Source organism: Stegastes partitus, unplaced genomic scaffold (genome assembly GCF_000690725.1).
Source record: "Stegastes partitus isolate 25-593 unplaced genomic scaffold, Stegastes_partitus-1.0.2 Scaffold1249, whole genome shotgun sequence".
NCBI classification, from domain to species: domain Eukaryota; kingdom Metazoa; phylum Chordata; class Actinopteri; family Pomacentridae; genus Stegastes; species Stegastes partitus.
Genome location: NW_007578980.1, coordinates 22,849 through 40,456, shown reverse-complemented (window position 1 = coordinate 40,456; position 17,608 = coordinate 22,849). Strand labels below are relative to the sequence as shown.

The 17,608-nt window shown below is 39.9% G+C and overlaps 1 protein-coding gene across 1 annotated transcript; it reads right to left on the bottom strand.

The window, feature by feature from the left end:
* Nucleotides 1–1,901: 1,901 nt before the first annotated feature.
* caly (calcyon neuron-specific vesicular protein) lies at nucleotides 1,902–8,468 on the bottom strand. Its single transcript, XM_008297796.1, has 4 exons — nucleotides 8,332–8,468; nucleotides 7,634–7,753; nucleotides 4,928–5,041; nucleotides 1,902–2,156 (listed from the first exon to the last, which is right to left on the bottom strand). The coding sequence occupies exons 1-4, from the start codon at nucleotides 8,458–8,460 to the stop codon at nucleotides 1,902–1,904; spliced, it is 618 nt and encodes a 205-aa protein (XP_008296018.1). The 5' UTR covers nucleotides 8,461–8,468.
* Nucleotides 8,469–17,608: the final 9,140 nt, after the last annotated feature.

Genomic DNA, 17,608 nt, shown 5'->3' with positions numbered 1-17,608 from the left:
TAAACCCAAACAGCAAAAAATTCCATCTGTCCTGGCAAATCATGAATTCAGGTCATTAGAGGCGAACGGGGCTGGTTGTGAATGAGAGAGCTCAACACTCCAGTCATTTATTTCTGTTCAGTCAGTGACATCAGAGCAGATGGGGCTGATGTCAACGTTTGGCACCTGAACCCGGAGGGACAAGCTGTGCTGTGATCTCACATTCGTCCTACTCACATGAAAGAGTTTCCTTCCAAAAAAAGATTATTGCCATTTGAGGGGAAAAAGAAAAAAAAAAAACATAAAGGAAAAAACTTAGATTGACAAGAAGAGAAAAGGTACAGCAGGTCAGACAAAATGAGAGAATTAAGACAAATTACAAGACTTGTCAGGTCAGTGTGAGACTCAATATGAGGTGTGGCTATTAAATAACAAGACTGATGTTATGGAAGTCCAATCACATGATATACACTGACCAATGGACAAGCATAACCACCCCCCCCTAAAGCTACAAACCACCTAAATGAAATAAAATAGAGTTACCGCATTAGTCTTGTTATTTATTAGCCACATGTCATATTTTCACCTGTGTTTGATGATCACCTTCATGTATTTTTCCCCCTTCCCTTTAAAATCAGATGTATGATGGAACTGAAAAGAATTCTCCTGCAAACAAAAACTTTCCATTCAAAGACATTAAATAAGATAAATACTCTGTTAAACAATCAGAAACAACATAGAAGCTTTTTACATCCTAAGCGCTAATTATATTTACTGCATGATGCGAGCAGCTACTTCATACATTCATATAAAGGATGATGAGGAGTTAACCCTGGTGTTGTTATACTGTACATTTACAAGGTCTTTACAGCATACATACAGTTACATAAATTAAAAAATAAATTAGTAGCAGCAACAACAAAAACAAATAGGGTGGAGCTTAATTGGCTTAATTAACTTAACCACATGAATATGCAGCATTGTTGAAATGTTGATTTTGTTTGTAATAATACATTAAAAGTTCTCAAGTGGTGTCCATAATTAAAGTCAGGAGCTCACACTGTAGAGGAACATAAATGAGGAGTCATACTGAGAAAGCATCCGGACCCCTTTAGTTGATTCATCGTGTTATATATTTAATATACCGTGGATTTAATTACCTTTTCTGGTAATTAATTCTAAATACTGTCGTGATTTTTTTTTACTTTTGATACTTTGAAAACTAACTGTCCTCTAACTTTAACTTTACAAAACCCAAGAAACTTACAGTCCAGAGACAGTAAGATGGGGGAAAAAAATGAAAATGTCTTAATAATTAAACTGTGAGCACATTTAATAATGATTTCATACATTCTGCTCTAAGACTAAATGAAGAGACGAGAAGATAACAAAGTGATGAGGAGAAAAACTCGCAGCCATCTCATTAAAAACTTGTTATCTTCGCTTCTCACTGCGAGTTCTCGCCTCGCTTCTCTTCTCTCTCCTCCAACTTATTCAGACGAGCGCACATTTTACACAGTGTGTATGCGCACACACACCGCCCATTAATACACATACTCACACCGGACATACATGCTCGTATGTATGTAAGCATTTACAGTGTACAGTATTTACAAAGCGCACACAAGATCCAGATGGCAGACTTTAGTCATGACTCAGTAACACTGTAATAGTCAGGCACATTCCTGCCTCCGACCACAACAACTCACCACACACACGCACACACACACACATCCTTATAATACTGATTGGAATCGTCAGTAGATACTCAGACCTTCTGAAGCACCACTGTGAGCAAGTGATTCACTGGACTGTCTGGGGGAAGAATAAACCAAAAAATCTTATACACACAAAGAAAAATAACATACACGACGTCCCCACTGCCATTTTCTCCTCTAACACCCACGTTTCCATTCACTCCTTCACTTTTCTCCCTCCAGCGCTCCTTTCAGCGACTCGCTGCCTTGTTTGGCCACCTCGGCCTCCTTCAGAGCGCTGATGACTGGTAACCATGGCGACGGCAGCTCAGGCTCAGTCCTCTTGACCTGGTTGAGGTGGCTGAGAGCGGCGTACAGCCCGGTGTTGGTGCTGCCGTGGACGCCGGGCTCCTGCTGCTGCTGCTGCTGCTGCTGCTCTGTGTAGTACATCTCCAGAGCTGCAGGGGTGCAGTGCTTCTGCTGTTACGACGGAAACATAACGGCTCCGTTGGTTTCAGTTTAAGTGACGCAACAGCCAAACTACCACACTGTTTAGTACGTCAGAAGAGACTGAGTGTGTCCCAGTGCACAGTATGTAAAATGTAACAGGCCAAAAATACCCAGATGTCCAACTACAGCCTGTTGAATGTTGCAGTAAAAAGCAAAAAACGAACTGTAAAGTAACAGATTTTTTTTCCTGGTATTTTTTAAATATTAAAAAAAATACACTTTTTTTTTTTTTTTAAAGAAGCTGAATTTACACGTCTCATGTAAAATACTAGCAAAATCCTGTTCACAGTACCTGGTACTACCCCAGATGTCCTACTACATCCAGTTGAACTATGCAGTATGAAACCAACACACTTTTCTGACCCACACTGCTCAGTGCAGTTACATCACATACGTCGTGGTGTCTGACTGTGATGGTCAAAGTTTTAATTATTATGATGAAGTAATATGTATCCATACTGTACAAAGGAGTGCGTACTTTCTGAGGGCAGCTACACTACATAAGTATGCGATCTGGAGCACAGCCATTGCTTTGACGTTAAAAACACGGAGCAAAGTCCATCTTGGGTCAACACAGACTACATATTTCTTTCTGATTTGACCAATATATGAACATTTTTTGCAATAATGACATTTGAAATCACAATCCAATGCAGTTGCATGTATTGGCTTATTTTTTTGCAAGTTGCATATTCCATCGAAGTTATGCACATAACTTGCCCAACGTAACTGCAACTCTAAGAGACAGTTGAAATCACTGTTCACAGTAACATAAGTTTAGGTTTCTATCACAGCTAAACTGTATTCTGCTTTATATACGTGTCAATGTATTTCAGAATTATTCCACAATCAGGAGCCTTCTCCTGCATGTTTCATCTCGTTAACATCTGATTTTCCGACATGTCAAATAATCATGCACGTGGTTGTTCTCGGAAGTCTTAAAAAAATTCCTTAAAGAACTGCAGTTTAACGTGCAGCCACTGTCACTGCTTGGCTGCACATTCAGGAAGATATTTCAGAAAGTAGGTTTAGAAGTGCTGACATGGTTGAGCAGGTAAATGGCTCATTGACAAAACTAGTAATTTGACATGGAATTAAGATTATAGTGTCAAACTTCTTATAATTCCAAGAATAAGCTTTCAAGCACAAATTAAAAGGTGCTCCAGAGGATAATCAGGTTATCATGAGGATGCACCAGACTGAGCGGAAATATTAAGAAAATAAGACAAGATAATGTATTTCCATCAGAGGACAAATGTTAGTTTTTCTATAATATTCTGCATCACAAATGTTTCTCCAAATGAGACCAGGGTTGTTGAAATGCAGTGCACATACATAGTTAAAGGTGTACAGTACTAACAGAACACAGTTATCAGAATCAGTCCTCGTTTGAGGAGAAAGCCTCCGTCAACACATCCCTAAATGTACTTGTTTTTGGGGCGAGTGAAGGTTTGTATAAGATAATGTGGATGGATTACATCAAAGTGATCCTGTTAATGTTCTGCTTTGGAAAGAGCACACTGAAGAGTCCCTGACCTCACAAGTCTTTCCCTTTAGAGGATCCACTACCTGACCTTCCTTCACAGCAAGGAGTCGAGACTCTCAAAAGCCTGGCAGCGGCTACGCCACCCTCCATCCTCTTTTTATGTCTCCAACAACGCATTAGCAGTAAAAAAAAAAAAAAAAAAAATGCTAAAAGCAACTGTAACCGGCAAAAACTTCAAAAGCTTTGCCGGAAGGTCCTCCCCTCCCCTCCTCCTCCTGCTTCCCTTCCTTGCTTCCCCCCTCACTGTTAAGCCTTTAATCACAGTTTAGTCACGCTCAGCCCTAATTAAAGACCCCTCCGATTCACAGGCGGGCATCCCAATCTCTGCCTGACCAGAAAGCGGGCCTCGTCACTCCCTTTCCTCCTTCCTCCCCCTTCTCTCTCTCTCTGTCTGTAACACTCTCTCATTTTCTTCTAAGGGACAGACTCTTTAACCAACATGCGTGGCAGCGCCGCCTCGGTACGCAATGCCTCCAAGGTGTCGTTGGGAGACAATGAGTTTGGGCTCCTGCTTTTGCACAATCCTCCCGAAGTGACAAAGTGAGGTTATGCTGAGAAATACAGCACCAGATAAACTACGGTGCAGACTGTGTGAGTACTCTCTGAGTGGGTGTCGCACACACTGATGTGGGTTTGTGAAATCAAATTATGAACTGTTGATATGAGCTGCTTATACTCATCTCTGCTATACTGCAGGAAGATGAGATAATAGATCTGCCAAGATGTTTTGCGTTCCTGTGTTTGTCTGAATCACTTATATCCACATTTATACGTTTGTGTGTGTGTGTGTGTTTGTATTACTAATGTTGTGGGGACAAAAATCTGTTTACATAGTCGTACTGTGGGGATTCACCTCCCTTCTGGGGACCAAAAGAAAGTCCTTGCAACTCAAATCATTAAATTTTAGGTTAAAGTCTAGATTTAAGATTAGATACAGGTTAGGAAAAGGATTAGGCAAGAATTAGTTATGGTAATTCTTAAAGAATTTAATGTACGTTCATGGAACAGGTGATAAAAATCAGATTTTGAATGTGAGTCGGAACACATCTGTGTGTATCGACAACTCCGCAAGTAGAGTTTACATAAAATACATTTTTAAAAAACTCCCTAAAACTGCAAAATCACATATGCTAAGCAGTGTTTTAGTGGCTCAGATGGTGTATGTAAGCTTACCTACACGTATATGCTACCTTACCTTAAGGATGAAACCCTCTGGACAGGTAAGTTGGTCGTACCACATGGTTTTGTACATGAGCAGGAGGAGCAGGCTGGTCAAGAAGGCCAAAGTGATGAGGATCAGACCTGTGATCTGACGGACAAAACACACACAGAGACATGAACACACACACATTCTGTACATACACACCATTTCCGCAATAAGTGTCATCTTTACTCAATAATGCATTAGCCCGTCTCTCAATATTTGCTGATTTTCCTTCATTGGTTCCTTCTACAGACTTTAAGATGGACATGACAGCTCAATGGACGCATCAAGGACATGTGGATACCAGATTACAAGATACCAGCCTTCCATTCATTGAAAGGAAGGCTGGTCAGTGGTGCATATAAGCATCCAAGCTTCCTCCATGAATTACCCAGATGTTGCAATTGATTACCCATAGAGCAGGAGCATTAGCATCCTTCACAGCCAAGTACGTATGGAGCATGTGTGTCAGGCTTCCAAATGTATTCACCAGTTTACATCCACTCCTTTTCCAATGATGTGTGCGGGAAAAACGCTTTTTTTGCACCAAGTGTGGATCAGATGATATATGTGGAGGTTTGGTAATGCAGTTTGGCCACTTTATCAAAATCAACACATAGCCCAGTAAAGTTTCTGGGAGCTTGGACAGCCCCTCAGAAGTGCTTGGAGCTGATGGCTACCTGCAGTACAGGTCATAAATCCTACCCCCTCCATGTTAGCAGATGGGACATGAGCCAAGCTAAAAAGAAATCGAAGTAAATATGGTTTCTGTCATATTAAGTACTTAAATACTGTTTTTGATTAGTTGTTTAAAGGGATGTATGTCGTCATGACTGGCAGCTGGTCTAAAGTAGTCTGGGAGACACATGTGAACCACTGTTCAGAAACTGGACTGTTCCTTTCCTTAACTACGTAATATGCTAGGACCAGAACTATTCACCTTGTATGTACTCCCATCAGGCAATATTATTAGAAATTAAGACACTGCTATGCAGATGACACCCAGCTATATTTATCTATGAACCTGGACAAAACAAATCAGGTCCTGATCTGTAATGTTCATGGGCTAAATTCAGATAAAACTGAAGTTATGGTATTTGGCCCTAAGCACCTCAGCAACACACTTTCTAACCATTAAGTTGCTCCAGATGACATTGGAGTTAGTTTTGAGAAGGATATGTCATTTAACTCTCACTGTAGGACGACCTTCTTGCACCTGTGCAATATTGTCAAAGCTAGGAACATCCTGTTTCAGAGTGATGCTGAAACATTAGTCCATGCATTTGTAACTTCTCGGCTGGACCACTGTAACTCCTTCATGTATCACATTCCCAACAGCACACTTTAGAATGCTCTCAGAATCCAGGTTTACTTGCAGGTCCCAGAGTTTTCAGAAGGTACCAGCTCCTTTGTTATGGAATCAGCTCCCAGTTTAAGATTAGGCTTAAAACTTTCCTCTTTGAGAAAGCTTATATTTCGGTCTAGCTCAGGTGACCCTGAACATCCCTTCGTTATCCTCCAATAGGTCCAAACTGCTGGAGGACTCTTCTCTTCTCTGGCTGTGGAGCTACACGTTTCTGATGGGTGGTTATTGGCCTCACCGACCTCTCCGGGGTTTATTGTTTCACTTATGCATTGTTTGTCTATCTGCTATCCTTTTCTTTTGCCCCCTAGCCCTCAACCAAACCGGTTGTGGCAGATGACCCCTCTCCCTAAACTTGGTTCTGCCGGAGGTTTCTTCTTGAGAAAAATCATTTGGATTTGTTGGGTTTCTCTCTGTAATTTTGTAAGGGTTTGCCCTTAGTAGGTGAACTACCTTGAGGTGACATATGCAGTGAATTATCTGACTAACTATCTGACTATCTAAATAAAACTAGATTGTATTGAATATAGTGGCTTGCAAGGTAAAACCACGAACCAATCTACTGGGAAATTATGTTTAAATGTAACCAGGCAGCAAGACAACTCGCACCAACTAATCATTTATTGTCTATTCTAGGAAATAAAAAGGGCAAAGTGATTGTCCACAACATTCCAACACAGTCAGGACTGTAGCGTCGGGACTATATTAAGTTTAAGAGGTGTGTGCTCACAATTGGGCTTGGAAACAGATTGAACCTCACTACCACCTCACTACTGTGCAGATTCTGGCGGTAAAACAAAATGACGAGCACAAGATGGCAGCACCCATTCCTGCAATACTTTGGCTTCACATTTGTACAGTGGGAGGAAGAAGTGGCATGTTGTCCATCTTTATATACAGTCCATGGTTCCCTCTGAACATATGAAGCTACCGGATTGATCGAAAAAGTCCTTAAAAAAAAAAAAAGACTAAACAATTTCCTCAAAAAGTTGGGCACTGTGGTTTTTAGCTTAAACAGTAAGGCCCCGTTTTCTGGCATGAATGAAGACACATCCATTACTCAATGGAGCCTTTCCAGCATCAGGATAGTGTTTATGATACTGTATGAATCAAAAGAAAGTACATTGCCAGTGTGCATGCCACCCAGTGCAGAAGTCTTCGGGCAAAAATGGAACTCTTGGCGACCGACGCAAAAGTCGTTAGAACTACAAGAGCCTACATCGTTTATTATTGGTTTTGGATTTTTGATGCTGTTAGTACGTACATAAAAAAAACCTCCAGACTTACATCAAAATAAGAATTTGCGTTTGTTTCTAGACATTACACTGTCCTACCTTGGCCTTCTCAGAAACATCACTGTAGAAGTTGATATTCAGCTTCTTAATGTTGGGAACATACAGCTTGTTCTTCTTCTGCTGCTGCAGCTGGTACTGTGTCGACGTCTTCACAATGACCTGTAGCAGAGAAAATGTGCTTTCAGTGTGACTGTGCCGGCAAAAAAAAAAAAAAGCTCAGAATTCCTAATTAGCCATTATGGTTGATGGATGATGTTGTCCCCAGTGTTCAGCACAGGTTCAGCGATCCTGTTTCCACTCAAAACACTGCTTTGCATGTCTAAAAATACATCAGCGTCATTTGTTGGCAGTTTTGAGCGATACCCTGCAAAGACATTTAGGAAGTGTGCACCATCAGCTTAGCTACTCTGTCTGTGGAACATCCTGTGCAGCTAAATGCATCGTCCGATCAAAAAGTGATTGTGACGGCTTTCTTCTTGCATTATGCATTCAAAGGGGTGCTTGCATCATGTGGCCTGATGCCAAGGTTTTAACCTGGGAGGGAAGGTAAGGAAAGGTAAATACAGTAGTCTCAGTGTTGCTTATGTAAGGGAGTTAAGTGTCCCCACATGAATTTTAATGGTGTTTGCCCAGCATGTTTTGCAGGGAGTTGTAATCTGTTGCGTATTTCTGTGACGCACGGTTCTGCTGCGGCCACTTTTTAACTTGGAAACACATGTCTAGGAGGACTTACTTACCTTGTCTGCGAATGACTGCTGGAGCTGGTTGACCTCCAGGGGTGTGATGAGGGGAATGTTATCAAAGCCATCGTCCACAGATGGCTGCTTCTCCAGCTTATCTGACAGATTGCTGCCCAGCTTCACCATAGCTGCTCAGCTGCCTCAAAATGCCCAGATGGATCTAGAAATGTGGGGACAGACTACTCAGGTCAGACCGACTCAGTCAGTGTGTTTTTGTAATCAAATGTGACAGTGCTGCTCGAGGATCCTGCAAAGATACGAGGACAAACAGGACACAACAAAAGCAAAACAAACAACACCAGAAGAAGAAAACAAGAAAAAAGTACTTTTGCTAGCAGCATGGATGTAGATAAGGACAAGTCTGTCAGTCTACCACTTTGATCACACACAGACATCTCAACAGCCACTCCGCTGAGTGCTATGGAGTTATATGCAAACAGAGCGAAACCTACAGACTTTGATAATCCTCTGACTTTTCCTTGGGCATATTTTTTGTAAAATGTCTCAAAACTCTTGAATGCAGGGCTGCAAGGTGGATCGGTGGTTAGCACTGTTGCCTCACAGCAAGAAGGTCGCCGGTTTGCGTCCTGGTGAGGATATCTGTGATCTTTCTGCATGGAGTTTGCATGTTCTCCCCGTGCAGCGTGGATTCTCCGGCTTCCTCCCATAAGGTCCAAAAACATGTTGAGGTTAATTGGTGATTCTAAATTGTCCGTAGGTGTGAATGTGAGTGTGCTTGGTTGTCTGTCTCTAAGTGTGGCCCTGTGATAGACTGGTGACCTGTCCAGGGTGTCCCCTGTCTTCACCCTGAGTCAGCTGGGATAGACTCCAGCCTCCCCGCGACCTTAGTGAGGACTAAGCGGTGTATAGATAATGGATGGATGGAACTCTTGTATGCATTGCCATCAAGTCTAGTGTTAATTTCCCCTTCAGGATGAATTCTAATGACTTTCATCTCCTGCCATCACCAGGTCATCACATCACACTTGAGTTTATGACCAAATACATGTGAACTAATGAGACTCCCATCAGGCTGCAGTTTGTGTTTAATGTGAGGAAGCACACTTTTGTACAAATTGAAGAGAATACAGTGCTGTCCGTTTATTATTATAACCTCGGTCCAGGATGGAATTATGACTATATTCGGGATATTCCAATAAGCAGGCTTCAAGATTAGCGTATCGAAGTGTCTGCAATGATAGAGCACTCAGAAAATTGTGGCTATGTGACGAGAAACGGGGGTTTAAAAAGCCAAAATGGGAATGTTTTCACAAGACCGAAGGACAGTTTCTTTGAAGATCAAGAAATGTTTATTCAAACTGAGCTTTAAGGTTTTGCTTCAGTGAAATTTCGCTTTTGTCGGTACGAAAAGCCACCCCATCAATAAAAGTTATTTCCTTTAATCAGAGGGTATACAGAGGATTAACTTACCATGATTAACTAGCTGAACAGTTCAATTATAAATGACGACATGCTCTGCAACAATGTGATTCTCTTCGATGTGCCCTAATTAATGTCAGACAGTGTGTGAATAACTCAGTGAAGGAGATCTCAGGTGAGCAGGTAATTGACAAACAAACATGTTGCTTTCCACAGCTGACCGAGGTGTGATAGTCTGCCACGTATGACCGACGCTCGGCCTGTGAGGCTCAACGATCGGCTGACCATGACCATGACAGGATATTCTATCAAGGGGTATGACATTAAGTGGGCAGCACTGTACTAAAACTTCTGACAGGTGAAAAGAATATCATTGACCACTTCGTTACAATGCAATGTTCTGCTGGGGAACCTAGCACACCAAGCAAATCCTAAGCACATCTCCAATGGCAATAGCTCAGCAGAACAATACACCCTACCACATGGCAAAAACTTTAAAAGAAGGGCTCAAGGAACATGACCAAGAGCTAAGAGTGTTTAACCAGCCTCCGAGCTCCTCAGATCCCAATCTGATTGACCATTCAAGGTATGTCCCCTAACCAGTCTGATCCACATAGGTCCCACTTTGCAATCCCCAGGGCCTAAAACATCTGCTGCTAAAGGTCCCATGTCCCTGCCCCAATGCGTCTAAACTGTTTTAGTGGTGCAAAGGTGGCCTTCGCAGGTGGTTTCAATGTTGTGGCAAATTTGTGTCGTGTGAGTTGCTGGTTAGCAGATTTTGTTGCCCTTGAAAAGGGCAAGACTGCCTGTTTCCACCTGTTTCCAATCTTTAATGCTAAGCTAAGTAGCTGCTGGCTACAGCTACATTTTGATAGTGCAGGTATGACAGCAGTGCCATCTTTTCATCTCTCGGCAAGAAAGCAATTTCAGACTATTCCTCGGATAATTATCGAGTGAATAATTCACAGAGTCTCTGGTAATTATAGTTACGTAGCTTGGGGACACATTTAGAAAACACAGACGCCTGTTGTCTTCCTGTTTATCCAACCCAGCAGTCTAGAACAAACATGTTTCATAACTCCGGTGCGTGATTCATCTCAGATCCATATCAGGCCGATCTCGTCTTCCAAATCTCTTATCTTTAATGTTTAGGATCGACGTCTAAAACTACCGAACGCTCCTCTGCTCTGATGATGATTCGATTTTCTCTCCTGGATTAAGTAATGATCTAAATGTGGAGGGAAGAGGTGAGGAGCCACTTATCTCATTCACGCAGTGCAACACAACACCTTCCCCCAAGCCAAGGACCCCACTGACGCCACCGACTCACAATGATGATACACACACCAGGAGGCAAAGAGCTGGTTTTTAGGCTTTTATGGGAGAAATCCCTCGTGTCCGGGAACCGCGGCTTGATAACGGAGGATCACTTACTAAACCCTCCAGATACACCAACTGTGAACAAACAGAATATTGATGATTTTATGTTATCAACTCTGCAGCCCGCTCTCGGCACAACTCTGACGTTACGCATTTTTTGTTTGGGAAAAGAAATGATCTGGAGGGAATATGTTGCTCGAGACTGCCACACATAGTTGTCGATGAGTGGGTGGTTAGAGTGGTCATCTGTGCTGACCACCATTTTTCCTCCCCACACTTGGAGTGAAGTGTGGGTACGATGAATCATCCTGGATCTGTGATTAACAAATGAGTCAAGCGTGGCTGTCAAACACTCGGTGTTCCCACACTCTGGACTGGAAACGCATCCAACGAATAAAAGAGCTGCAAATATCTCCTAAATGAACACCCATAGCATGTTTACTTCCATTTTAGCTACTGTACAAGAACATCAATGATCTTTAGCTACCAAAATCTGACATACATGAGAAGACGGGGGAGAGCTTTCTAAAGGTGAACGCGTGCTGTGCTATGAATAGCGAAGAGCAGAGTGTTTGCTACCTGTGTCTGTCAAGTTCTTCAGGGTTCACTGCTCATGCATATCTGAACTTGCTGCATTGAAGACTACTGCGACAAGATATACTGTACAGGGTGTGTAACCAAAAACATCTGAGAGAAACTCTGCAATTATGGCTGTAAATTATTATTTCAGTCCATTCTGGCAAACTTATATAACCTTCACTGGAAAGAATGCACATTTCCAACATGATTAGGCTCGTTTTTTTTTTTTTTTTTTATTGAGTTGCAGAGTTAATTAAAGCCCACAAGCCATGAAGACAATCTAAAGATGCGTATTTAATTGCAGCCTCTTACATAACGCAGCTGAGTCCCATCTAACACTGGGATCAAGGTTTGATGCGTGTCCCTTCGTTCCCCTAAAGGAAAAAAAGCATGAATTAAGCAACCTGCACTAAATCACCTGATTGAGTCTCTCAGCAGCGACACAATCTGCAGCCGCACACACTCGCATCAGCCGCAATCACATGCCACACACACACACACACACACACACACACACACACACACACACACACTAGAGCACCTACAGATGTGTACATGCAGGGGAAAAAAAGAAGGGGGGAATAAAAACTTACTGTGCTTCCTCCTGTAGATGCACTCGGATCTCGCCGATGCTGACTGAGGGGACTCGGTGTGCGCGCCGGTTACCGTGGTGATGTGTGATTCACGGCAGGACTGCGCATGTAATCGAGGCTGGAGCGGCTCCGGCAGCATCCGGCAGCTCGGTGTGAACGCGCGGCTCGGTGACGGAGGCTCGTCAGGAAATTGCGTCTGTGTGGGCAAATAATCATATCTGCGTTTTATACGTGGCCTTGAAACAAACACAAAGAGGCTTTATTTCCTCTGAATTACTCTCCAGGTTGAAGTGCATTCATTCAAGTTGTGCACTTGAGCGCACACTGAGGTGTTGACTGGACTGTTTGTCTTCACTGCTGCTTCTACGTTTAACATGAAAATGCCACATTTACTACACTGTAAAAATGTTTTTCTTTAAACTGTAATTTATTAAACAACTCGTACATTTTTTTCAGAGTTCCCTTGTTTTATTGCAAACAATATAATCTGCAATAATTTTCATGTCAACTGTAAAAACAACATCAAAAAAATAAATAAATTAGCAAAACTGTAAATAGTGTAATTTTACCAAAATAACTTGTTCTTTCACAGTGCCTGCCCATAAAATTGCACCATTTCACAGTTAAAATAAATAAATAAATAAATAAACAAAATCTACTCAAAATGTAATTATTTTGCAGATTTTGGCCATCATCTAAAAAAATATTTTAAAAAATGTATCTTAAAAAAAAGGTTTTTTTTGCTCCAATTTTAAGAATTTTCACTATTTTGTATTTAATATCTAGAATGTCACACACTGACAGTAAATAAAATAAAATAGAAATAAAAAGCCAAAACTGTAAGTAACATCCATATAAATGATCTATACTTCCACAAATACTCATTTGTTCCTTCAGCATGTGACTGTTAAATTACAGTTTGACAGATATTTGCCAATATTTAAAAGAATAACTCTGATTATTAAAGATCTGGCTTTTAAAAAAAAAAAAAAAAAAACGTATATTTTGCAGAAAAAAAGAAAAAAAAACAAACACTAACTTACATGTTGACTGTGAAAAAAAAAGTCCAAACTGTAAATGATCTCCAATTTAAAAAATCGGTAATTTTACAAATAGTTTTGTTCTTTAACAATGTGTGACTATAAAATTATTTAAATTTGCTTAAAATATAATTTTACAGATGTTTTTTTTTAAAACTATGTATATTAAAGACTTTTTAATTCTAAATAATTTGCTGGCTCTTATGTTATAGATTTTCCCTGTTTTGCCAAATTTCTGATATCTAGTAAAATTACAGAACAAATGTATTCATTTACACTTTGACTGTAAAAAAAACTAAACAATCAGAAAAGGTCAAAACTGTAAAAAAAAAAATGTCCACAATAAAAATCTGTATTTCTACAAATAATAAATTATTCTTTTATACAGTTTTATTACCTGATGTTTCCTGGCAACCTTGCATCCAGATGTCACAGTTTTTCATGGAACTATTTTTACAGTGTAGGCTACACTACATTCACTTCACCATGTTTGATTCTAGTTTAATTCCCTCATTCAGCATTTATAATCAGTATACATACATTTAACAAATGCTTTTAAATGGGAAGTGTAAATGTTTATTAATACACAGTATTTACCAGCATTTACCATTTCTCAAGTGAAGACATATCTTATTACAACGGTGTTACATCTGTATCAGCATCTGCCTGTTGGAGCTGTATTTGTCTACGAGGATATAATTAAAACCCTTAAATCTAAAATGTTGAGTGTATTTCAAAGTATGGATGCAAGAAGATAGTGGCTCCACATTTCAGCCAACACAGAATTTCAAAGCATCACTTTTCAGACAGTGTTAAATACGGCATATTTCACGTGTAAGATTCTTATTTTGCCTACTGAATGTGTACTTTATTACATTTACTAGCCTACATGTTGGAGCTTGTGAAGCATTGTTGACTTTGTAGATTTTCATTCAAAAAATATGATTAACTTAAATAATAAGACTACATATTTATATAAGACTTCCAACAGTGTAAAGTAATTCATATTAACATCTGAATTCACATGAGTGTGTTTGGGATGTTCATCTTTTAAGGAGTCATTCTAAATAAGCATTTTTAGTACATTTTGCTGATTTTGTTTTCCACACTAGTATTATTAATCGAGAGTTTTCACACTGAGGTTATCTGTTTTCATGTAAAGCATGTTTGTCTTGTAAGCAGGTGAATCACAACAACAGAATGAATTTCATTGCAGTCATCATAACTTGCTGCATATGACAACAAAAACTGAATCCTAGAAGTGTGTTATTTCTACACACTGAACTATTTTGCTTCTTCGCAAGGATTAAAATATTCATTAGGATTTAAAAGAAAGTTCTCGGGCTGCAAAACAAGGGTTTGCAATGATCATGGTGAGTGCTGATGGTGTTGCCTTTGACCCAGTAACACATATCACATGACCTGGGTGACCTGAGGAGTCTTCAAAGACATATTTTAGCATTTGGGTTATTTACTCATGAATCAAAGGTGTCTTGCTGTGAGAAAGAGTAGAGCATCCTACTGAGGGCTTTTTTTTAATGAAACGGGCATCTGGTTCAGAGAAGGTGAACAAGTTTTGTGTCAAAAAGAAGCAAAAGAAGTATATTTGTTAAGGATTTACTCGCACATTGTGAGCCGGTGCCTGAGAGAAAGAAGAGTGATGTGTTGGTGAAGGAGTGGGAAGAAGGAGCCAGGCTTGTCTGCAGATTTAGATCAACCTTTTCATGGAAAGAGGACTCACGCTGTTTTCCTCTTTGGCCGTGCCTGACTGTATGAATTCATTACGCCTTTAGGGGAGCACTGGTCCAAAAATCAGCGCTGTACCCCCACAGCCCCCCTGCCAACCCATCAATTGGGCCTACATTTATTATTTTGACCTTTCCTTTGAGGGGGAGTGACATCAAAGTGGATCCTCGACTCGCTGCTCTGTAAGGAGACGGAGGTGTCATCCTCACAGTGTGAGAGGCAGACTGCCGCCCTGCGCTGGTTTTGTTGTCAGTGAAGAAGAGAGACGGAGTCTGGGTCAGCATAATTAAAATGAGAATCAATTAGGCCGCAGTGTATGGAAGAACTAACCTGTCAAACCAGGCGTGTTAATGTGCGTAGGCATGCACTTCTCTACTGATGTGTGTCTGTGTGCGTATAAACCTCTCTAACAGGCTGACGACTTTTAATTTGTTTTATAAGCGCTTTCTTAAAAATGTTATATTTCATTCAGTTGTTCACTCTTAAAAAAAAATCTACTTTTAACAGTTAAACACAATAAATATCCTAAAATATGTTTCCAAACTTTGAGAAACTGCACAGCTATAACAAAATGTATGTTCTGCATTTATTAAATATATTATTTTTGTATGGTATGATCATGATAACAGCATTATATTGTGATTAGAATGTTTCCATATTTGTGTGATATGTTAAAAAAAAGTGTTAATAAACAAATAAATCTGTAATTTACAGTCTAACCACTCACAAAACCAATTCTATTGATGGTAATTTAATGACCTTTTACTACTTTCTTCAGCTTTCAAAGTAAAAAAAAAAAAATCTCTGGAAAGTACTAATGAAAAGAAACAATCCGTTTCTATAGTTCCCCAAAAGCACCAGAAATATTTTGCATTAAAGAGGCTCCAACTGACAAACTGATGTGACATTTGGACATCAAAGGAAACATATCAAAAGGGAATAAAGAGTTTTATTTAAAAAAAAAAAATTAAAAGGGGCAAATTTGATTACTAAATTACTTTTACTGTTCAAACATTATAAAAGATTTTGAGCTAATACTAGATACAGGAAATAAATAGATATAGAAAAGTAAAATGAGAAAACTTATCACAATTTATAAAATAGAGTCAGATGTATAGTAAATATGATGTCATTCTTCTGAGCACTTAAAACTTTTGAGTCATTTTCTTTGTGTATCGGGGCCGATGTGGTTTAAAAACAGAATGGACGCTGCTATTCACTATAAACATTACGAGAGCAGTGCTGCACAGTGCGTCTCCCATAGTTTCTCACAGCCATTAAATCTGCATTAAAAGAAGAAATAAAAAGTGACAGCAATATAAAATGCCACAAGACAGCATTTATGTTCAATTAACATGAGGACACTATTTGATTAACATCTTAGCTCAGTTTAGAATAAGTGGTCTGGTTGAGGCTGTCCTCGAACAATGCAGTAGACGTCACATATTTATTTTTAATGCACATAATTGGGCATTTTTGTGAAAGCAAGCTGATCCACTGAATGTAATATCAGCGTGAGGAACAAAGTGGCCAGTGTGTGTCCTTAGAACACTTATATTTTATTTTAAAATAACTAAACAGTGTAGAAATGGCAAACAAAAGTAAATATGAATGTAAACTGAGAGCCTAATTTCCAGGCAAGATTGTCAGTGAACTGTACAGTACATGAACCAAACACACTGTCTTATCGGTATCCAACGTGGAAAAACTAAGTGTGCATTCAACACAGGTTCAGCAGGATCGATGGAGTCCTTCACACAGTGATCCCTGTACCGACTGCTCATATCCGTCCTCCTCCGCTGAAAACTCACCTTCTAAACAAACGTCGCCCTCTTTCCACAGAACCATTTAACCTGTCCTTGCTCTCTATAAATAGCTCATCTCTCTCTCTCTCTCTCTCAGTTTAATTCTGTTTCCTCCTCAGCTGCTGCTTCTCGTCCTACAGTAAAGCAACACCGATATTAAAAGAAAACCAAGGCCGTGGTTTTTGCTTCGCTGTTGCTGTTCTTACTTCAGGCTGCTTGTTATTTTTGGAGGGAGATTTGGGGCTTTTGTAGCAGCCAACACACAGCTATGAATAGGAGCATCAGTGAAACGGCTGAAATATCAAATATATGGTGAGGGGAAGAAAAAAAAAAGAGAGAGAAAACATTTAGAACATTTGATATATTAGCACAGATCATGTAACCTACTGCTACAGTGTTAGAGTTTCCGTGTTATTTCTACATTTTTGTGAAGCACCAAATCATGTTTAATTTGAATGATTTAACAGAAAAGTAGTTTGGATTCATTTTAAGGAATTTAATTTCAGTTGTCTCTATATTCACACTTAAAAAAACAGACAGTAACAAGATATTTATATTGAATTAAACCAATAGTTTTTATTGATTTGCTCTCCTCTCCCTGTCTGTATTCTCCTCATGATGTGAGCAGCAGCTATTATCAGCTACATCGAGGACAGGCCGCTGCGTTTAACATATAAAGGTAATCTGGATGGAGCAAAAACAAACAAACAAAAAGCACATAATGCAACCAATAATACCCAAACATACAAAG

Excerpts from the sequence above, each read along its gene's own strand:
- caly (XM_008297796.1), bottom strand. The coding sequence starts at position 8,460 with ATGGTGAAGCTGGGCAGCAATCTGTCAGATAAGCTGGAGAAGCAGCCA. Across the intron at positions 7,754-8,331 it reads AGCAGTCATTCGCAGACAAG|GTCATTGTGAAGACGTCGAC; the intron begins GTAAGTAAGTCC and ends TCTCTGCTACAG. Across the intron at positions 2,157-4,927 it reads CAGAGGGTTTCATCCTTAAG|CAGAAGCACTGCACCCCTGC; the intron begins GTAAGGTAGCAT and ends CCGTCGTAACAG.